This window comes from Syngnathus floridae, chromosome 6 (genome assembly GCF_059516105.1).
Source record: "Syngnathus floridae isolate MCC-2025c chromosome 6, RoL_Sflo_1.0, whole genome shotgun sequence".
In the NCBI taxonomy this organism is placed as follows: domain Eukaryota; kingdom Metazoa; phylum Chordata; class Actinopteri; order Syngnathiformes; family Syngnathidae; genus Syngnathus; species Syngnathus floridae.
Window position 1 is genome coordinate 13,681,604 of NC_142418.1, and position 22,584 is coordinate 13,704,187.

The 22,584-nt window shown below is 38.4% G+C and overlaps 2 protein-coding genes and 2 non-coding genes across 4 annotated transcripts; all 4 read left to right on the plus strand.

Moving 5' to 3' along the window:
- The first annotated feature begins 475 nt into the window (after positions 1-475).
- Positions 476-4,803, plus strand: dkk3b (dickkopf WNT signaling pathway inhibitor 3b). Its single transcript, XM_088379255.1, has 7 exons — positions 476-727; positions 1,039-1,140; positions 1,220-1,294; positions 3,474-3,566; positions 3,988-4,132; positions 4,398-4,548; positions 4,621-4,803. The coding sequence occupies exons 1-7, from the start codon at positions 533-535 to the stop codon at positions 4,643-4,645; spliced, it is 786 nt and encodes a 261-aa protein (XP_088235381.1). The 5' UTR covers positions 476-532; the 3' UTR covers positions 4,646-4,803.
- On the plus strand, positions 2,911-2,984 carry trnai-aau (transfer RNA isoleucine (anticodon AAU)). The gene has a single exon. It is a non-coding gene; the product is annotated as a tRNA-Ile (tRNA).
- On the plus strand, positions 3,219-3,292 carry trnai-aau (transfer RNA isoleucine (anticodon AAU)). Its single transcript has one exon. It is a non-coding gene; the product is annotated as a tRNA-Ile (tRNA).
- A 453-nt stretch (positions 4,804-5,256) lies between the features above and the next one.
- Positions 5,257-21,754, plus strand: far1 (fatty acyl CoA reductase 1). The gene is made up of 13 exons (XM_088379254.1): positions 5,257-5,420; positions 9,838-9,950; positions 10,671-10,787; positions 11,031-11,206; positions 11,737-11,916; positions 12,131-12,308; positions 12,438-12,482; positions 13,580-13,707; positions 14,112-14,179; positions 15,418-15,589; positions 17,772-17,901; positions 18,358-18,485; positions 18,692-21,754. Exons 2-13 carry the CDS (start codon positions 9,849-9,851, stop codon positions 18,849-18,851), a joined length of 1,584 nt encoding a protein of 527 aa, XP_088235380.1. The 5' UTR covers positions 5,257-5,420; positions 9,838-9,848; the 3' UTR covers positions 18,852-21,754.
- The last annotated feature ends 830 nt before the right edge of the window (positions 21,755-22,584 follow it).

Here is a 22,584-nt window from a genome sequence, read left to right on the forward strand (position 1 = left end):
TCTAGCTGTGTTCATTTTCTATTACATACAAAAGTCTTTATTTTCTAATGACAAGCTTTTCACAAACCACTGTCCACGGACATGCACATAACATTTTATTGATCTAAAATGTGAATACTGTATATATTTATGGATCGTTACAAGGCATAAGGGAATGGACAGCGCCATCTGTTGGATAATATGGAGAGGTCTCTCCACTTTATTCACTAAGCCAATCACTGAAAATATAAAAAAGAAATACGTATGGGCAACTGTGGAAAAGATAAACTAAAGTATGTACTTATTTGCGGATCATCCGTTCATTGTACTTAAACTCAGTCCCACTATTTAGGTGAAAATAACATAATAGTCTCCATAGCTGTGTGCAGCTCCTCCATGGAAAAAAAAAAAAAAAAGATCTTCGTCATTAAAGCAAATTCGTAATCCTGCTCAGACTTTCCAAATAAAACCGATCCAGCTGTGTGCAGTGGTGCTCTCTGCGTCATTCGTCTTTGAGCGCTCCGTGGACTCACAAGAAGGAACAGAGGCAGAAATGTCCGGCCATGCATTATTCTCACTTTCTTTCCGTTTGTGTTTGTTGTGGGCGTCTGTCGGGGTCGTGCCGAGCCGGGCAATGATCATTCTGGACGTCCAGGAGCAAGGCTTTGTCAGCTTGAACGACATGTTCCGTGAAGTGGGGGAGTTAATGGAAGATACCCAAAACCGACTGGAAGATGCCGTCGACCAGGTCTTGCATAATATAATCAGGCCATTATTGTGTTTGAAACAAATGAAGGATAATCATAGGCAGTCCAGGACTAACTTAAGTTTTTGTTGTTGTTGCTTTTCTGCACTCTCATCTGCTATTAGTTAAAATAACCAGCGGGGCAAAAAAATATGATAGCATTCATCAATGCAAATCTACTTCAGTATTAAATACACTGTTAAAGTAATTAATGTCACTAAGGCCCATCTTTTGCTATCAGTATTTTTTTGCAATTCTATACTTTGTCCGGCATTTTTGTTGCATGCAATTTCCAAGCTTATTCTAATTCTCAGATAACAACGGAGAGTGCCAAGTCACTGGAAAATCATCATCATTATCACCACAGCGACACGAAGACTGTGAAAGATGCAGCGATAGCCATTCAAACTGACAAGGTACTTCTTTAATCCTTAAGTATCGGAACTACTTAAGAGTATTTTAAAGATATTTTTCTTCTTTCTTTGTTTTTCAAAGAAAATTAATAGGACAACAGGAGAGACAGAATCATCACATGTCCATGTCTCAGGCAACTGGAACAATGTGGATCATGTAAGTCTTCAGCATATCTGTCATCTGTCTTGGAAATGTAGACAAATAACAAAGATAACAGTGCAATTGAGTTTAGCAATGGTCTCTGACTAAGTGTTAAGGAATCCCAGTTTTGCTTCCCAAAGACACAGACTTAAAGTTGAAGTCAACCCCAAAAATTCTTGACAATATGTTTTACGTACCCCCACTAGTCTAAACATGATATTCTGATTCATATTGCGTTTGTGGAATATGAGTTAAGAAGCAAAATTCATCGGTTTTTCCATACATGTCAGGGGGCCACTTACTGTCAACTGAAATTGACATCACAGTTGTCTCAGGTAAACAGTTCTCACAACCAATCACGACTCAGCATCAGAAAACTGATGAGCCGTGATTGGTTGAGCTCATTTAATTCATATTCCACAAATGAAACATAAATCAGAACACTGTGTTTTGATTAGTTGAGTTGCACAGAACATATTATTACATAGAAATTGTTGGGGTTGACTTCCCTTTAAGAGCAAAGACCAGAAAGTTATTGTATAATAACAGTGGTTGATGTATGACCTTTTAAATCCAAATGTCATCGACTGGGAGGGGTTCTTGGTTGGGCTGCTTCAAACTGTGCCTGCATTAACAAACACACCAGATGGTTTTTGTTTTCATCATTTGTCAACAGGCAGAGAGCATGGTTGCGGTCAAGTGTCTTTTATTATGCACATTAAATCCCTTCAGGGGAAATTTAACTCACAGTGCTGAATATTTTATGTAGTGTGTGTGTGCGTGCGTGCGAGGGGAGAGAGCGAGAGAGAGCAAGAGAGAAAGACAGGTTGACTAAGCAGAGCTCTAATAGTTTGTTCTACTCACTAATGAGTTATCAATAAGTTCTTTTTGGGAAATATTGATTTGACTAGACTGATAAGAGCTACTGTGCACATATGAGTAACTCCAGTAGCATTTGTCTGGACCATATTGAAGTAATTGCCATATTGAAGTAATTACAGGGTTGTCTGGCCCTTACTTATAGTTTCCAGTGTGTTTTATTACTTCCTCATGACATAGGCTGCAAAAAAACTGGGAAATTCAATGAGTACAGAGGATGATTATTTTAACATGATCTGGTCAACAGATATATTTGCAGTGATTTTATGTGTGTAATTCTAGCAATGGTTCTGACTGGACACAAGCTAAGTAAATGATAATGATATTGTGCAAAACTGTAAGAAACTAAATGTACAAAAAACTAATCCAGGTAATCAGTTACTTTTACTTTTATCTGGCGGTAAGTGTCCTAGCTTTAAATCTGATTTATTTGTTGACCAGAATTCGTTTTTGTTCGGACGTGTTAGCTCAGTTGTTTAGAGCGTGGTGCTAATAATGCCAAGCTTATGGGTCTGACCCCCATGTGCGCCACTGTCTTTGCTTATGTGTGCTGCTTGAGCTTTGCCAGATCAGAAATGTTGACAAAGTCCTCGCTGGAACATCCTGTTCTTAGTTGGTTGATGTTGTCCATCATTGAGGTCTCATACGTTGTCTGTTTTATTTTCAGCAGACCCCAGGGAAATCCTTCACCATACCTCATTAAAAATGAGGACTTTTGGGGACATTTGTTGACCAGACGCAGACAAAAATGTGGCCTGTTAGCTCAGTTGGTTAGAGCGTGGTGCTAATAACGCCAAGGTCATGGGTTCGACCCCCATATGGGCCACTAACCTTCCTTATGAGTGCTCCAGATCTGTAATGTTGCCAAAGTCCTCACTTGGACATGTTGTTCTTAATGGGTTGATATTTTCCATCACTGAGGTGTCATACATTGGATATGATTTTATCTTCAGCAGACTCAAAGGAAATCCCTCGTCTCTCCTCTCATTAAAATGTTCGAATGTTTAAAGCAAGGCAGAACTTTTGGGGATATTTGTTGACCAGACGCAGATTGCACTGTGGCCTGTTAGCTCAGTTGGTTAGAGCGTGGTGCTAATAACGCCAAGGTCATGGGTTCGATCCCCATATGGGCCACTGCCCTTCCTTATGTATACTTCTTGAGCTTCGTTTCCAGTGGAGCATTTAAAGCTCCAGACACAAGTGGCGCGTCGTCGCTAGAGCAATCTTCTAAACCAGTCTTCGGGTAGCTCGACGTATTTAACGTCGAGAAGCGGGTAGGAAACCCATCAATGATTTTGTGTGTCTCACACCACAGGAGTGCATGGTGGACGAGGACTGTGGTGAACTGAAATATTGCCAGTATATGATTGACAGCTCCAAGTGCCTCCCATGCATACCAACTGATATGGTGGGAAGTCTCTTCTTTTTCTTTCTGTTCATTAACCAAGCCTATTTTTAAATGACAAATGAAAAAATAGCGACTGGTGTAGTGATTACTGAGGTTTCAACAGACACAAACTGAGAAGCTAAAGCACTTTTCAAAGTGCACACATTTACACGTGATCAAATCAACAATCGAAAGCTTAGTTATATCTAGATTGACTTGTAATTTCAATTTAACTTCCATTATGTACCAGCCCTCGTGGAAATGTAGTCCATCGCAATGGCCCTGTGAGAGTCGAATTTTGATCTATACTCCCTGTGTCTCATCTTTTCTTAACATCATCGGTAAAATTTCACTGTGGCTAATAGTAGTATGTGGATCGAGCTGGGTTCTGTAAAATATTTGCGTTACCGTTGTGCAAATCTGAATGTCTTTCCCTTCTTAGCCCTGCACAAAGAATGAGGAGTGCTGCTCAAGTCAGTTGTGTGTTTGGGGCCAGTGTACAGTCAACGCCACTGAGGGAACAGAGGGAACAATCTGTCAGGGTCAGAATGACTGCAGAATGGACCTCTGTTGCGCCTTCCAACGAGGTAGCCTTGTTTCTCCAAGACTTCCTCCAAGACTAACATTGAAAGTTGCAACCCGTTCTATCCACATACTTTCTGCCACATATTTTTTTCAAGGTCAGGAGCTTTCAAATTCAAACTCCAAGACGCATTCCAGATGTGCTACTTTTTTTCTCATTGTTTCTTTTTTTTTTTTTTTTTTACTTTTTTTTTTTCATAACTATTTTGAAATCCAGGCGTTTGAAAATGCCGACTCTCTGTCATCTACCCGCTTCTCTATTCTATCCAGAGTTTTTATTTCCTGTGTGCAATCCCAAACCGGGAAAGGGGGAGGCCTGTCTGAACCAACCCAATTTATTGATGGACATGCTTGCCTGGGACCAGGAGGGTCCTCGCGACTACTGCCCATGTGCCAATGACTTGCTGTGCCAACCTCAAGGGTAACAGCAAAAAATAGTACACAATTAATGACGTAAGTCCTAAACTATGCTCCCTAAATATTTCTTTTATAGACGTGGATCTGTTTGTGGGCCGTAGGACAGAAGTGCAGTTGCTAAAATGCAAGCAACAGTGAAGGAGTGACTGATGATTGACCAAACAACCAACCGGCTGCAACTTAGTTTTTCAAAATTGGAAGGCGTTGCACTATTTTTATATGTATTATTTGTAATAAAAGATGCAAAGACTCAATAGAAGATTCTTTTTTTCCTCTGAAATTGACAGGAAACGACTGAACACTAGGGGGCCCACTCATGTTTTATTAGTAAGGCACTGTTATAAGAAATTCATACTGAGCTAGTTGCTTCAAACTTTTAGCCTTGAATTATGATGATCGGTTTTAGGGTTCGATTACTGCTTTTATTACCTCTTTATTGTTTTTACATCGCTGTTTCCTGGTTTTGACAGGGCAAAACGGACAACAAAATGTTTTCAAATGCAATTCATGGAGATCACGCTCAGTCCCGTACTGTACAGTCCAATGACTGGGATCTTAAAAAAAACAATTGTGGATAAATGTCAAATGCTGTTTTTATACGTGAACATGCAGTTGGAGTCGGGATTAAAACGAGTCACCGTGATCACTCGAATGAGCTCGTGGGTAAGTGGTAGACTTCTTTTTCTGACGTCTCTTTACTGTGGAACCCGCCGTTCCTTCGACGTCATGACGTCACACTATCCGCCCCACGACCAGCTTCCTCGTGAGTGACCACTGTAGAATTTAGCGATACCTACCGAGTGCTTCACCGCTCTGTTATCAGAACGCTGTGCAACAGGCTAACAAATTCAGAAAGGCGGACACATCCTCATTTGGGTAGGTACAATCGCTGTTTAACAACCGTGAGCCGATATTTTTAACAGTGCTTTTCGAAGCTTGTGCGTCAGGCGGTTCGAGATGCTTGAAATGTAAGAAACCGTGGTTAGTACATAAAGGATTTTTTGTTCCCCCCCCCTCCATTTACTGTCGTGTTCGCTTCTCTTGGCTACCACAGAAACATAAATGCAATCTCCAAGCAGCCGCCGGCGGGTTCTTGTGTTAAACAGTAATTAGAATCCTATTTGGTGGCCAGCCAGCTGTTGAACTTTCTCTGCGAGCAGCAGCGGCTCAAGCAAAGGCAGAAAATTCACGATGAAGCGTTAGTGAGAAGCACGCTTGTCAGGGTGGAAATGTTCAGGGAGGAATCGGAATCACGAGTTCAGTGGCTTCGGTTTTGTCTACTGGGGTCTGGATTTCTCCAGCTCTCGTATGCATGCTTGCATACGTACATGCATGCACATATGAGGTTTGTTCCAAATGCCGTCTGTTTTGCATTTCGTGTGTACGCAATGTACGAATCTTGCACGAAAAAGTATTTTCTTTTTCTAGGGCTGAACAATTAATCCATGATGATGATCCCGTCATATTATCACATATACACAGACAACAGAAGCCAGTATAAAGGCATTGATAACGAAAAAATGCTTCAGTATCTCAATGTTAGTAAAAGTGAAGAGAATTTGCACTTTATTTTAGCAAGAAACTTGCAGTCGACATAAATGATTTGCCTGGTTGTCCAGATCTGGCCTTGGGTTTGACATCAATGAATTACTTAAATTTCAATCAACTTCACAATCTATTAGAATGTAATTGGGGAGGGTGGGAGAACCACTTCTGCTTCATTTCAGTTGGTCACTGGGATTTATAGTTGTATATTATTTATATAGTGTCCAGATAAGTTTGCTGCATGAGAAGTGCAAGCCACATCATTGTTTCATGAAACATGAAAAGTTGAAGTCATAAAGCCGCTGATTTGTTTGCATTGTTGTTGTAATTCCCCTTATGACTTTTAAGTTAAGTCTGTAGTGCTCAGAAAGAAAATTATATGGTTGATTAATAAAAACTGCATTTTGAGTTACACCGGTTGTATATCAAGCTCTACAAATCCGATGGAATGAGGACTGACGTGCTCCCACTTGATGTGCCTTTTTATTTTTGTCCCCCTTCGGCAGTTTATTCGGCTCACTTTGCAATTGAAAAAAATAAATAGGAAAAGACAGATTACCAGGCGAGCAATCTGTCATATCACTCAAAAGTGAGTGAAGGGTACAAGGATAGCCCGGTTATCGACTTGACCTCCCGTCCATCCCCAACATGGGGCTGTGCAGTAAAATATACCAGAGGGATTATTTTGGCAAAAACAAGACTAGACACAAGACAAGTTTATTTTTATAGCCCTAAATCACAGACAAGTCTCAAGGGCTTCACATGTACAAAGATTGACAATTATTCTCAACATCCCCTGATCTTAAACTCCCAGGAGGGCAAGGAAAAACTAAAAAAAAAAAACTACTGGGGAAAAATGAGAAACCTTGAGAAGATCCCCCTTCCAGGATGACCAGGCTGCAATGGATGCAGAGAGGGGACATAGAACCCTAAATCACAATAAGTTATGTTCTTAGTGGGTTTTTGAAAGGAGAGCGTTTGGTCACATATAACCCTGAGATTGGTTACTGTATCACTTTGGGTGATAGTACATTTATCCATATTTACGGTGGTTTCCTTAAATAGGTGGTGATAATGAGCAAGACTAATTATCAACATCTCGGGTTTTATCTGGGTTAAGACGTAGGATATTGAGAGACATCCATTGTTTAATCTCAGCCTCATGATTACAACAATCCCACAGATTTGTCATCGATAACGGCATAAATAATTGCTCGTCATCCGCATAACATTGAAAACTAATGTTGTATTTATGTATAATGTCCCCAAGCGGAATCATATAAATACTAAATAGTATAACAGAGACACAAAAAGGAGGACGCTAGATATATACATTTTCCAATATTGCTTCCTTTACCCATTAAGAACTAAATGTGCGAGCTCCAGAGGTACACTTTAACAACTCTAATCAAAGTAGATCAACAGTCTTTTGTTTGAATTCATGGTTCATTTGTCCTTATTTTAGCATAAGCATAACCTATACGAGGTTCCGCATTAACAGTGACCCACCACCGCCACAACACCTGTGTTGTGCCTCCTGAAGTTCAGCAAAATCCGATTGCGTCTGTACAATATTAATAAATAAAAATGATTAAATCAACACTCCCCTCCTTTTTAAGTTTTAATGCTTTGTGTTTTATCCACTTAAATTGATAAGCCATCATTGATGTTTGTACAGTGTGGCACACCTTTTTTTATGCACGTCAGGTTAAATCTTTACATAGAACAGACAAGATATAAAAGAAATATAAAACCCAGTAAAATCTCAAAAGTTGCCATTTGTCATTTGTATTTTATACTGTCAAAAAAAATACACAAGAACATGCAAAAAGGTCACTACACAAAGGTGATATTTTCTTAAAGTCTTAAATAAAACTGTATAAAGATGCTGAATATGTGTTATACGCGGATAGTGGATTTTGCTGAGCCAACTCTTTGACTGTTCTCTCTCTAGTTTTCACCTTTGCAAATTTAATTGAGCTTATTTGAAAACCCCAATCGAAACTTGAGCCTTCTCATTCTCACCCAAGCGCAGCAATGCGAGACCAAAACTTTCCTCTGTCTCTGATCTATGCTGTTGTGCCTGGATAGATGACGATAATCTGAGTGATGAATTATTGAGGGTGTGAATGTGACATCAAGGATCAGCTTGCTGCCTGACTGTCCAAGCGTAAGCTACATTAGCTCCAGAATAGACACCCCATTAAAGGTCGCGCAAGTTCAGACCTAAGATTACCCCACTTTCTGTGACACATCAGGTTTGTTTTTAGCCCCGTACACTAGCTTGGTCTTTGACGGCCAACATTTTGATCACGACTGACAGTTTCCCTCGTGAGAGTCTCTCTTATCTGCACACAGTTGAACACATCTTTACAGAATTTCTTCACAGATTGCACAAATAATGCAACCTGTAATTTATGTTCTTTTTTTAAATATACCGAAACACTCGTGGTAAAATTCCGACAATCTTTACTTTACAATTTGTAGGCATTTGACGGTGAACTGGAAACATTGCCAATCTGTTTACTTGTAGATCTTATTTCAATATTGTCTTGGCTCCAGTCTTGCAAAGGCCACTTTTACTGCCTGCCCCATGTCAACTTCTTGTTAGTTGTCACCGAAATGTTAATCACACCCACGGGGGACAAAGAGCCTGCACAACCAAAGATGAGTTGCTATACTTACGCAAATGAATGAAAAGTCAAGTTTTATTTCTACGGCAATGAAAGCAGTCAAGTGATTGCAATGTTGTTTTGTTAAATGTTTATTCCCTTGCATGTTTTCGTCTAAGCTCTCTCTAACGTGTGTTGGCAAACGGAAATTAAAACAGGCCTTCCCCTTTTTCAAAGCCGCATAGATTGCCTTTTGCAATAACAACCTATTTCCACAAATCCATTTTGAATAATGACCTACGAGGTAAATTATACCCCGAGTACCTTCTGTGAATATAACGTAAACTGTCATGCTGGACTGGAGCGTCCTTCAATATTGCATTATGAGGTTAGAACTAAAAATGTACTAGAATTCCTAACAAAAATATGAAGCTAATCATATTTCTTGTTTACTTTAATATATTGACATACATTTCAACTAGCCAGTTAACCATTTCAAATAAAGAAATAAAATACACGCCAATTTAAAACTGAGGAAACTCAGAGTTGATGTTCATTTTGCATTTTTATTCTGTTTGAATATAAATTGTCAACCGAGGTTTTTATTCAACGTGATTACACTCTATGGTTTGATGATTGATTTTTTTCATGCCTTAGAAAGGCCGACAATAAAATTAATATAAACAAGAAAGCATATGCAGTATATTGTTGGTTTTTTTACATTCAAATTGATCAAGAATTAATATTCACGGTGGTCAGCCTTTCAGTAGTGAATGTGAAGTGATTTGCGGAGAAAAGAGATAACGTTGGCTGTGTCAATATTGACTGAAGGTATCTAAATGGCCTGTTATCAGCTGGACAGTGTCTCTTTTTGAAAATCCAACATCATTTTACTGATAAGACCCTGCCCGACAAAGGATAACCACATCCCATTGAAAGTTATCCTTCATAACAGCAATGCTAATTAGGCTTTGTGTTGTGTACATGAACTTTATTAACCCAAGTGAGGCTGCCCTCTGGGTATACTGGCAGTGCCAAGTGAAAAGGCACATAGGAACAAACTCTGGGCAAAGGCTTGAGACATGTTTTCTTAACTGGAATATTTGATTGGGATTTTTGTTGTGCTTTTTGAACAGGAGGAGTGGTGATGAGGAGATCAACAAACACATTTGCAGACATGATGAACATACCAGAATACTATGCAGGGAAAAATGTGCTGATCACTGGAGCAACTGGCTTCATGGGAAAGGTACAATAGTAATTGACTTGGCAGGGAGTCACTCGGTCTGACTCAACCAATGTGTGGAACAAGCGGAAGCAGATTTCTGTCAGTGTGGTATTTATTTTTGTGTATGAAATGCATTTCTTCTTTTTGAAATGAATGATGACAGCATGATTTGGAACTATTTTGCACATAAACGCCATTTGATTCAAATCTTTTAACACGCAAAGATTTTTTCTACCCTGTGTATGAAGATACTTCATTTGTTTTACATTTGTTTTGATAAATGTAAAGCAAAAATAAAAATATTTGCCTGCATCTCAGTGAGGGGGGCTTATATGAGCAGCCACTTAGGTTACCAAAAACAGTTATGTCGTTTTCTTATTGACCAAGCTCCTTAATCGTTGGATCACATCTCACTTTCTCCTCATGATACTTTATAGTGTTAAACTAACAGAAATATGATGCGATATATTAATTTGATTTATGTGTGATTTAAATTCATATATTTATACTTTATTTATCCAGAAAAGGCAAGGCAGATTCTCTTTTGCAAAAATGCCAACCTGGCTGCAGACAGCAGAGTTAAACAATGCGAAATAAAAACCAACAATGATAATAATAGTAACAATAATAATAATTACGCCGTAACAAGGAAAATGTAACAGTATACTGCTTTCATTGTTTTCATTAAGTTTTGTAGTGATCAGAGCAATATTTCTACGCCTTTCCCTATGACTATGACAGGTATTGCTGGAGAAGCTGCTAAGGTCATGCCCAGGAATTAATGCTGCCTATGTGATGGTTCGGTCAAAAGCTGGCCAGGGCCCTCAGACACGTATTGCTGACATGATCAGCAGCAAGGTAAGAGATGCAGAGATCCAATCTTTTTTTTTTTCTTCTTTTATGCACGAAATATTCATTGATGGTGTAGGAGAGTAGCGGTTTCTTTGAAAGGGTTAGATTGTGACCCTGGCCACCTATTTTCCTCTTCGTCATGAAACAACAATAAAGAACCTTCTTTAATAGCACTCATTCAAAATATCTTAAATTGAAGCTTACTTCGGGTTTTGTTTTGATTTGAATTCAAATGTGTCTTGCTCTTAGTTGTTCGAAAGGTTACAAGATGAGCAGCCATGCTTTGCAGAGAAGATCATTGCGGTCAGCAGTGACCTCACAAAACCAGAACTGGATCTGAGTAAGGAGAATCAACGTTTACTGGCTGAAACCATCAACATTGTCTTCCACTGTGCCGCCACCATTCGCTTCAATGAGCCACTGAAGTGAGTTTTTTGCTTTTTATTGCAGATGCCAATTCAAGGTCTTGAGTATTTTGAAAAACACAAATTCAATAAAAAGTATTACGATTGTTCGGCTAGTGTAAGCTCAACTTGTCATTAAGCATGGCATGGTGGTAAGCGCCAGTGTTGTTTGCAGTACACAGGGATATTTGACACCTTACCTCTTCACCAAGGAACAAAAGTCCCCCCTTTTTTTTCTCCTGGACAAAACAGGACCGTGCCTTTTAATTAGTGGTGAATTTAGGGGGGGCGGGGGTTGCTTTTTTGTGACAAAACAGGTTTGTTTTAAATGACACTTGTATTGTCATAGGTCTGCTTAGGTGTTGAAACAGGTTGTTTAAACACTTGTTTTTGTATATCTACCCAATTTTTTGTCACTAAAGATTCATGAATATACTGTACAGAACTTAATATATTGTTGTCTATAACTTTGATTTATGTTGCATGTCTTTAGGCACGAGATAGTAAACACACCGCACAGCTTTTGACTCTTTCTAAAACTTTTCTCTTAGAGATGCAATGCAGTTGAATGTCCTGGCAACTCAGAAGATGCTCGCTCTGGCCCATAAGATGAAGCATCTAGAAATCTTCATCCATGTATCCACAGCCTATGCCAACTGTGATCGAGAGCTCATTGAGGAAATGGTCTATCCTCCCCCAGTAGAGTACGTCAAACTCATCGATGCTCTGGAGTAAGTTCATTTTGACTTTTAGCAAATGTAGCGATCAGCTAGTCAGTTAGCCAATGACATGCATGTTTTATGAGGATTTGATTGAATTCAAATTGTAAAATGATTAAAACGCTCACAGGGGTTTTTGATTTTTGCTATGGGACAAATTGGTCAAGGGTGTATGTATGCATTTGAAAATGTATCATTTGTTATAATGTTACAATTTTGTCCCCAGTTGGATGGACGATGAATTGGTGTCCGCACTGACTCCCAAACTGATTGGTCAGCGACCCAACACTTACACTTATACAAAAGCCTTAGCTGAGTATCTTGTGCAGCAGGAGGCCGGTGACCTCAATGTTGCAATTGTCAGGCCTTCCATCGTTGGTGCCAGCTGGAAAGAACCTTTTCCCGTGAGTTTCTTTCTATTAAGTAGTTTTCCCCTCAAATTCAAAGCCAGTATACATCATCAATATTGTTTTGCATATACCTGTCATTCACTAGCTATAATAATTATATGTTACTTCCATATGCTATTTCAGGGTTGGATTGATAATTTCAATGGACCAAGTGGAATATTCATTGCAGTGAGTACTGACCAGAAATATGCTCAAGGATTTATCATAAATCAAACCACAGAAACAAACATAATTTGGATGAAGTGCTTCAAATGGAAATATATATATATAAATACTAGGGCTGTAAGGAAAACCAGTTGGAATTGGAAAGTGTTTTGAATAAATCAAATCTTTTTAGTTTTTCCGCGTATTGAGATATGTATCTCATCATCTTTTACTGGACTGCACTTGACTAAACATATTTTAAACATAGTTTAAGCACACATCCGTTGAGAAAATTTGGGAAGATTGGGGGGATTTTAGCAATTCATTAACCCCCAAATCATTGATTATAAAATGCATACTATTTTATGGGGAGCCTCAAAACATAATTCAGTCTGACAGTTTACATCGCTGGGAGTATTGGAGACATTGTTAATGTTGATGGCGTACGTTCTAATAAATAAAAACCTATACTTTTATTTATATGTATATGTATATATTTTTTCTGAATATTATCCAGCAAAATTATTGAAAATATGTACGTATGTATATGTAAAAATTTGGTCCGTATTGCACAGCCTTTTTTGTTTCTTACTCTTAAATGTTTTAAATCCTCAAACTAAATAATGATTTTATTCATCAAAGAAAAAACATTGTATGATGCTTTTATTTTATTTTATTTTTTTGGCTCTTATAACACATTTTACTTTGTATAACAGGTCCTATTTCAGTGATTTGGGTGCACTGTGGCCAGTGAAATCGTTCTCGGTTTTATAAAAACTGTGTTTCATAAAGTTAACAAATTATTTAACAAAAGGCAATTATTTTTTCACGTCATGCTGGCTTTTGATTTATTTTCTTTAAAAAAATACATACAATAAAAAAAATCTAACAAATAGTCATCATTTTGAAAATGGCATTTTGAATTGGCTTGTTTCAGATTAAGATTGATTATCGGAAACAAAATCAGGAAGTGGGCAAATTTTATTCATAATGCTTCTTATTGGTATTTACCTTTCTAATGAAATCCTTCAATGATTAACATAATATTTGAGAGCCTTTAGTAGCTTGCATTTGTCTTTTGTGATGCAGAGATGTATTCATCACGTTTGACCTCTTTTTAGGCTGGTAAAGGGATACTACGTACAATGAGAGCATCTAATGATGCAGTAGCTGACTTGGTGCCTGTAGATGTAGTCATCAATGCTACGCTGGCTGCAGCCTGCTATTCTGGATCGCAACATAAGAACAGGTTTGAGACTCAACAAAACATACCCAACTTTATTGCTTTGTAGGTATCGCTACGTTTCAGAGCTTTTCAGACTCATCACGTCAGAAGTGACAAAGTGTATGTAATTAGACATGACTGTAATTTGCCGCTGGCTGTGTTATTTGTCATCCTCCTACCCCGCTAAGATGAATAGGAAGCCAGATTGGAATGTTTTCTCTTAAAAACTGCAACACCTGGCATATCCTTGTTGTTAATGTCTGCAACTGTCATCGAAAGTGGAGTTGCATCAACAGTTCCCAAAGAAATAAAACCGATTTTTCTAGACCAGAAGTTCCTCCCACATTTCGTGCAACGGATCATGGGGCTAAAGGTGTACAGAAAATGTTTGCACATTGCTTTTAATCCAAGTTACTGTCTCATTGTAGGCCCAAATCCATCCTGGTTTACAACTGCACAACTGGTGGCATCAACCCATTTCGCTGGGGAGAAGTTGGTATGTCTCTATTGTATTATCTAAACCCACAGTCTAAAACAGCCCCAGACAAGTGAGTTCTAGTTGGAGATGAGAACATTTTTGCACCTAATTACAAATTTTGCTCTACATCTGATCCACTTACCACACCCTACCTGGGAACATTAATTTGCCTGTGGATTCTGGCTCTAAAACTCTTTATTACCATTGCTTTAAATATCACTCTAACATTGTTACATTTTACAGGTATACTTGGCATGTAATGGTGTCTTGAGATTATCTTGCCACCACCCAGACGCATGAACTAAGCACTAAACATTTGCAATCATACAGTGTTTAAGTCTGTGAAAAATTATCAAATCATTCCATAAAACCTCCGACAGTAAAAGCAATTACTGAAAGTAAAGATATGTTTGTTTCATTGAAAATATTCCAACTGTTATAGTGTAAAAGAAAAGACTAAAAACAAGTCTACCCTCACATAAGGTGAACCCCACCATAAAATCAAAATTCATCCAAATTGCATCCACAACTGTTTTAGTTTTCATAGAATAGACAATCCGATGAACACAAGCTAAAATCACAAAATCGTTAGGCATCCTTGAAGTAACAATGACATTTGACCAAGCAGCTGCTATGTTGAGAATTGTACTCAAATTTAAATCCAGATTTGCAGCTATTGTCCAGGAATATTTCAATTTAAACTGGAATAGAATATAGAGCACTGAAATGCTTGGCCTTGCAAATGCTTTGCGGAAATTTTGCTCCACTTGTTTGTGTGATTTTGATAAACCATTTTTTTGCAAAGGTTAAGGGAGGCTTGATGTAGGTCAGCAATTAATTCCTTTAATTAATCTTAAGATGTTTCAAAGCATGAAAGTGTTTGGAAACTCATATTCAAAAGTCCATGCGGTTGCTGATGGGATCTATTGCATGGTTTATTTGCCATTAAAACAGCTTACGTGCACGTTATCTTTAAAACTACTGTCCTCATCTGTACTACAGATCAGCACAAATGATAGCGCCTGCAATAAAAATGACTGATTAACTAGATCACGATGATATAACTAGTTAAGAATTTTGACATTATGCTCATTTGTAGCTCAGTATTGAAGAAATCTTGCAAATTTGTTTCATTAAAAAGGAAAATTTTAATCTGCATTTTTTTTTTAAGATTGCTTGGCACAAGTCCAGACAACATTAAAAAGAATACAGCGCATCTTATGTACGTTCTTTGTCGATGACTTTTGTTTTTTTAGAATACCATGTAATATCTACTTTCAAGAGGAACCCTCTCGAGCAGGCTTTCCGTCGGCCGAATGTTAATCTCACATCCAATCACCTAATCAATCAGTACTGGATTGCTGTGAGCCACAAGGCTCCAGCCTTCTTGTATGATGTGTACCTCAGGCTGATTGGACGAGAACCCAGGTAACCTCATACTATCGCCGTATTGGGCTTCCTGGCCCCCTTCTTGTTTTCCAAAATGCACAAAATCCCCCACCGCGCACACACAGACTTTGCTGCTGCTTAATTCCTGTCACTTCTTTGTCAGTGTAACCTTTGAAAGCTGTGCTGCTAAAGTCTAATGCAATGCTTGTACGTTAAAGAATGTGTAACCCAGATGGTCCTCTGTAATTGGGGCGTTATCACTGGTTTATGCACGCTTTACATTCTACTGCTAGCAATTGTTCAGTCCTGGTCGAGTTTCCAAATTGACACCTTCATCTTAGTCCAGCCTAAATGACTGAATGAAAGTTGGCCGAAATGTGAGAGTGCCTTTGGAAACCCAACCAAGGTTGTGTTGCTTTTTGAAACCGCCTTGCTTAGCAGCTGGATTTGTAATAAGGACTTGAGGGTGTTGAATTCACCAGTTTTTAGTTCACAGGTCATCTGATCTGCAGACATTCACTGCATGATGCTATTAACAAGATAATCATGTTTATAGCATGAGGCAGTAGGTGTTTCCTTCAATAACCACAGGAGGACAGATTACAGATTGTACCTGTAAATTACCTCCCATTTTTCTCCTTGTTTGTCATGTCTTTCACCTACAGAGAACTGTATAAATATGACCTTCAAGACCAATCCTTTAGAGCAAGCCTTCAGAAGGCCCAATGTCAATCTTCGCTCCAACCCCTTTACTAATCAGTACTGGATAATTGTCAGCCACACGCTGCCAGCTCTTCTCTATGACTTCTATCTTGGCCTAAAAGGGCAAAACCCTCGGTAAGGTTGTGTGTGCACTTTTTTTATTTCCCTGATAGTCTGGCCCAAACAACAACCAAACCGCACATTCCTTGGTACATTATGGCAGCGTTCAGACTGCCAGCCAAAAATCCAATTTTCAACCCCGTCCACATTGAAACGCAATTGCTCTTTCGTAGTCTGTCACAGTCACAATGCGAATAAAACCAAATTTGCCGAGACAGATTGAAATATGAGTATCCAATTTGGACTGGATGGATCTCAGTCTGATCAGCTTAAATCACACAAATCTGGTTTGACTGTCTGTGATGCGAGTCCACCCAAAGACCCATTGGGCGGACCCAAATGCGAAGCAGTAAAGAATGGAGCACATTGAGGAAATTGAAAATGGTGCATGTTCGCAGCCTTCAAGGGTTAAGGCGATTCAAAAAAAAAAAAAAATCTGTGGCCCTTTTAACGATTCACTGTTAAAGGTAAAACGCTTATAAATATGCCTGAGAACTGACAAAGCATATAACAGTAAAAAAGACAGAAGGTGAAAAGAGCTGCTTGACGAACTTAGGTTAAAGCCCAAACTACAAAAAGACGTACAGATTGATTATAACATAACAAATTATTACAAAATGTAGTGTGTGTTTTACTAATAGTTATGATTTCATGTCATAATACAGTCGTTTTTTAAGTGATAATATACCTTTATATTACAAAATATCACAATGGGTTCAGCTGCCCAAAATGACTCTGGTTAAAATGTTGCAGGTTTAAGCTTGTTAGCGGTAACCTTTGCCCTCTGTGTTGGCTGCTTGTAAATGCATACTGCTCATCTCATTTGACTCATTTGCTTTGTCCTATTGTAAATTTTGAAGCATTTGATCATAATTTGCTCCAAAGTGATTAGAAGACTTGGATCATTGTTTCTAAGAGGTTTTGCTGTTATGTTGCCAGTACTGTGATTAATATTAGTGTTCATACTTAATTAAAATGACCCGCATATCAAATATCTTTGATAAGCTTTTAACCTCTGAATCAATTGGATTTTATGAGATATCAAAGATGATCGGGGACAATTTCAAGGTAAATATTGATTGAGGCTTTTTAGAGCATACAAACACATACCACTGTCTAAACCAAAATAATCTCTGATTAAAAAAAAAAAAAATCACTTCTCACATCCTGGAAATTAGTGTCATTATTTATTTATTTTCCTTTTTGTTATTATTATTATCATGCTTCCATTCACGCTCAAAACATCTTATTACACAGCTTGCCGTCTTTGTTCACTGTGCCTTGCTTTGCTTCTGCGACCCCCCCCCACTGAATTATGTCAACAATCTCCCCCGGCTCTCTGGCCATAATCCTTTTTAATCTTCAATCTACGTCTGCCTCATTTTCTTACCTATTTCAGAATGATGAAGACAATCACTCGCCTTCATAAAGCCATGATGGTGCTGGAATATTTTACGAGTCACTCCTGGGTGTGGAGCACAGACAACATAGCCATGTTGATGGCCAACATGAACCCTGAGGATAAAAAGGTGAGAGTCATTGATTGACAGATAGTGTAGTTGGATGCCTGACCAATTTTCACGCTCGTTGAACAAAATATGTAGTTTACTACTGAGTTAATGTGTTGTCGTAGGTCAGGTGCAATTGAGTAAATCATTTATGACTGCTTTCCAGTAGACAATCATCTGTTCAGGAAAAGGAATTTTGATAGAATCCTAATTGCTGGAATGCATCCTTGTGCCCTCAAAGTAGGGCTGAAAAATTGATCATATTTAAATTAACATTGCATTGTAAAAGAATGCTAGTTTTGCAGATAATTTGATGTCAAAACCACTGCATCATCAAATCAAAAGGATTTAAAAGAACTCTGTGGATTTCCTTAGTCTTGACAAGCTAAGCTGATTTGTAAATGTTGCTTTTTCCTCTGTGACAATACTTATGATGTCCAGCATATATGACAACATGAATCCATTTTGCTTCTATAGGTGTTCAATTTTGACGTGCGCCAGCTGAACTGGGCAGAGTACATGGAAAATTACTGCATGGGCACAAAAAAATATGTCCTCAATGAAGAGCTTTCAGGCCTGCCCGCCGCACGCAAACACCTCAACAAGTAAGAGTGTTTTGCGTTAAACATGGATTTCTGCCAATAAATCAAAAATTTACATTTTATTGAAACCTACTCAACAGGTTAAAGTGTTTTTTGCATGTTCTGGAATAATTCATTTTAGTTGCTTAACAACTTCTACTAACGGCATTGAGATTACAATTTTTTTCTTGACATGCCTACAAAATCTAAATGTTTATCTTTCTTTTTAGGCTGAGGAATATCCGCTACACTTTCAACACCATCCTAGTGGTATTCATCTGGCGTATTTTCATTGCCCGATCCCAGATGGCTCGAAATATCTGGTACTTTGTCGTGAGCCTCTGCTTTAAGTTCCTTTCCTACTTCCGAGCTTCTTCCACCATTAAATAATGATCCAGAGTTCCTATTGAGGGCGGCAAGGTGGAGAAACACAAACATGAAAATATACTGGCTGTGGATGTTTACAGAAACGTGCATGTCTATTCCATTGGTTGTGTGTCCCCCCTGGGTAGTAGAAAAATAGCGGCGCTTTCAAAGCAATTATCCTTGGTGATCATACATTAAATACTGTTGGCGTCTAGAATGCACAATGTTGCAAAGCTTTGATTTTTATATTCTAATATGACCATCAAATCAATTCAACCACCCCTTCATGTTTTGTGTACTTGCCCGACTACCTAATAACAAACACACTGCTCGTTTCAGTCAGTCCCAATACACTGTCTTTGTTACTTGAAGCATTGTGATTGTTCCGTGAGTGAGTGAGTGAGTGAGTGAGTGAGTGAGTGAGTGAGTGAGTGAGTGAGTGAGTGAGTGAGTGAGTGAGTGAGTGAGTGAGTGAGTGAGTGAGTGAGTGAGTGAGTGAGTGAGTGAGTGAGTGAGTGAGTGAGTGAGTGAGTGAGTGAGTGAGTGAGTGAGTGAGTGAGTGAGTGAGTGAGTGAGTGAGTGAGTGAGTGAGTGAGTGAGTCTATTTATAATGGGCCTCAATCATACATGGATTTTCATCGTTCACAAGTTGCGGGGGTCTTCTGTATATGTATACCGTATAGATGGCTAGCGTTGGGCCTAAACCTTGTACCTCCAAAAGAGTTACTTTTCAGGAGATCCCAAAAATAGCAAGTTTGTTCAACCATTAGCTTTGCATTGTGAAAGAGAGCAAGCCATTTCCAACACTTTCGATTTCTCAATCTGTCAAAATAACTCCTAAACAATTAGTTTAGGGTTTGAAAGGACTATGAAATTCACCAAAATGTGACTTATGAGGTTTTGGCCCGACGCCAGCAATGTACGCTATGCAATACGTATACATATAATGCCTTGAGATGCCTTAAAAGTTACTAGTTTAAAAAATATATATATATAAAAAAAAGCAGAAAAAGTATACCTGTTGTCACGGTATCAGAAGTTGCACATTTAAGTGTAAATCCAATCATTTTGAGAGCCAATGTTTGGTCTAGCGAGTGGCCACCATCACCAAATCTGCTAAAAATTAAGCCATGCGATTCCTATTCATCACAAATGTGCAACTGCTGACGTTCCAGTACTTCTGTTTTAAGGACAGCTTCTAAATGACCTTCAGAACAGTTTCTATTTTGATCCAAAGGTCACCCTTTCGCTGTTTATTGCTCGTTGCAATGTACGTTAGATCATGTACAATGTACAATAGTTACCAGTGCCTAGTGCTTGCTAATTAAGCTAATTATCAATGTCAGTCATTTGTGACACTTTTAAAGATTTTCTTTTGCTCCATCCAATTGCATATTTAAGTGATTGTTCGTGTAACATTTGTTTTGTTGATGTTTGGAACCTGAAAGCCCGTTGTTAATCATATTAAGGATGCATTTGCCTCCGGAAGGGCACACTCATACCAAACCTTTGTTGACTTCATTCGGTTTTACTGAATGTAGAAGTATCAGTGTGAGTGTCTGTGTCTATTTTCCTATCAACACTATAATATTTGCATAATCTGGGCGTGACCTTGCTGATGTTTGCTCATATGTTTGTTCTTGTCTTCTCTATGGCTTAGGTGACAACTTTCACATATATTCAGGTGTTGTCCTTTAAATGTCCTGGAGTGAAAAAGAATTTGTAGTTTGTTCCACATTTTTTTTGTGTTCAGTGCCTAAACATTTGGAACATTGTGAAAACAGAAGAGAGCTATGTTTTCTAACTATTTTATGAGTACTCTAGCTCTATATAGATAGATTTAAAATTAAAACCATATTTTTGTAATAATATTGTGAGGGTCTACCCAAAGCCTACCAAGCCAACATGATCTGCTTTAATTCAAAACGAAAATTTCTGCGTTTTAAGATCATCATTTTTGCTTGACTATTTTCTTTCATTTGAATGTAATTGAATAAGATGGCCTAACCACCTGTCAGCTCCAAGCCAGTTTATTTTCAGTCGAATGTAACTATATGTAATCTGGGGGAAATGAAAATTGAATGCCATTGAGAGCCTTTTTCGACGTAAATGTGTGTGAGTAAGCCAGGTTTCTGTTCTTGCGTTTTGCATTTTTACTCCCATTTTTTTTGCTTCACGTTGTATTTAGTGAAACAGATGAACTGAATCATGCCTAAAAAAAAAAATCATTAAATAGAAATCCAGAAATAACCAAAGCATTTTGACTGAAAGTAATTTGCGATATGTTTTGATCCAAATCTGATGGAAAAATCCTGAAATGTTTGTCATTTATACAGCCGTCTTATTTTATATTAGACTGTAATGCTTAAATCCAGGAAATACAAACCCAAAGGTATCCAAATTTAGAAACTGACACAATCAACATAGTTTTGGTTTGGGGCTATTGGATTGATTTGTCAAGTGATGCTGAATCCTGTCTGATGCACAGACATGGTCTAATTTTGATCTTCTCTGACCTGACCTTGAACATAGATTTTAGTATGTCCTTAGTATATCTAGTGATATTTCTCTGACTAATAAAATTCTATGGGCCAGTGTGTTTTTCAACCTCTTTAAATTTCTTAGGCGATGTTCAAGTTTTGTCTTGCACATTCAGCTGATAGAACATGTGGCGTTTAGTTTTAGACATTCCTACTTCTGCTGATGTGGCAAACATGAATGTAAATGCTGTTTATCTGGACTTTAATTGTGTTTCATTCCTTGTTTTTGTTGGAAGCTGGTCAATTAATTCATTTCTCTTAAATCAGCCTTAGCTAATATATTTGTGTATTCAATTTAGAATAAATCAACTGATGCCTGGGTTCTTTTTTGGATGGGGGGGTGTTTGTGAACCAAAAATAAGAAATAAAATGTGTTTGATATGCTGATATGTGTGTGCACAACTGGTTTTATTTTGCATTTGTATGCGTTAACACCAGTGGCGGGTCTAGACAGTTTTACCTGGGGCGGGAGGAGGTTCTGTTGGGTTCCGTGATCAATACCTCACCATCCCCGACTTTCTGCAGGGGCATTTTTTGAGCACCGAGTAGCAAACAAGTTTGATGGCTAGTGCTGCTAGGTCCATGTTCATCATAGTATTCGTGTGTACATGCACCGGGGCATGTGAGTACATGTACTAGGTGTTCCCATTGGCACTTGTTGGGGATTTTGTATATTCAACCAGTCCAGTTTGCACATGTATCTAATTATGTCCTTCTCATCAAAGTGAGATGTGCAATTATTTGGACTGAATGTTGATCGGTTTTCACCATTCTCGACTCTCCATTAAAAATCCTTTGCCTGCCGCTGCGACTATGCAGCCAAGATGTCTGCATAAACAAATGTGCAAGGGGCCATTTTGTTTTAAAAGAAAGGGGTAGCGGGAGTTATTTCCAAACACAATATGAAGAAAATATAAGAAACATTTATGATAAAAATTTGAAGGTAGTATTGATAGATTGACTGCACACAGCGTGGCAAAACATTTGGTAGGAGAGGCAGCTGCCACTCCTTGCCTCTCCGTAAATACACCTTTGGTCAACACAGATCGAAGTGATCCCACAGCTTGACGAAAACAAACCATTATTCTCCATCTCTACAGCTGACCTATTCCCATCATTGCATAACAGATCAATCTTCCGCTTTCACTCGTACTTTATGTAGGTCAGGTGAAAGAGGTGGTGGCTCTTGAGCATCTCCATTAAGATTTCATGCAGGA

Bases quoted from the DNA above. Each gene is read 5' to 3' on its own strand.
- far1 (XM_088379254.1), top strand. From the start codon at position 9,849: ATGAGGAGATCAACAAACACATTTGCAGACATGATGAACATACCAGAA. The intron at 13,708-14,111 runs GTTTGAGACTCA...GTCTCATTGTAG, and splicing joins GGATCGCAACATAAGAACAG to GCCCAAATCCATCCTGGTTT. The intron at 14,180-15,417 runs GTATGTCTCTAT...TTGTTTTTTTAG, and splicing joins ATTTCGCTGGGGAGAAGTTG to AATACCATGTAATATCTACT.
- dkk3b (XM_088379255.1), top strand. From the start codon at position 533: ATGTCCGGCCATGCATTATTCTCACTTTCTTTCCGTTTGTGTTTGTTG. The intron at 3,567-3,987 runs GTGGGAAGTCTC...TTCCCTTCTTAG, and splicing joins CATGCATACCAACTGATATG to CCCTGCACAAAGAATGAGGA. The intron at 4,133-4,397 runs GTAGCCTTGTTT...TATTCTATCCAG, and splicing joins CTGTTGCGCCTTCCAACGAG to AGTTTTTATTTCCTGTGTGC.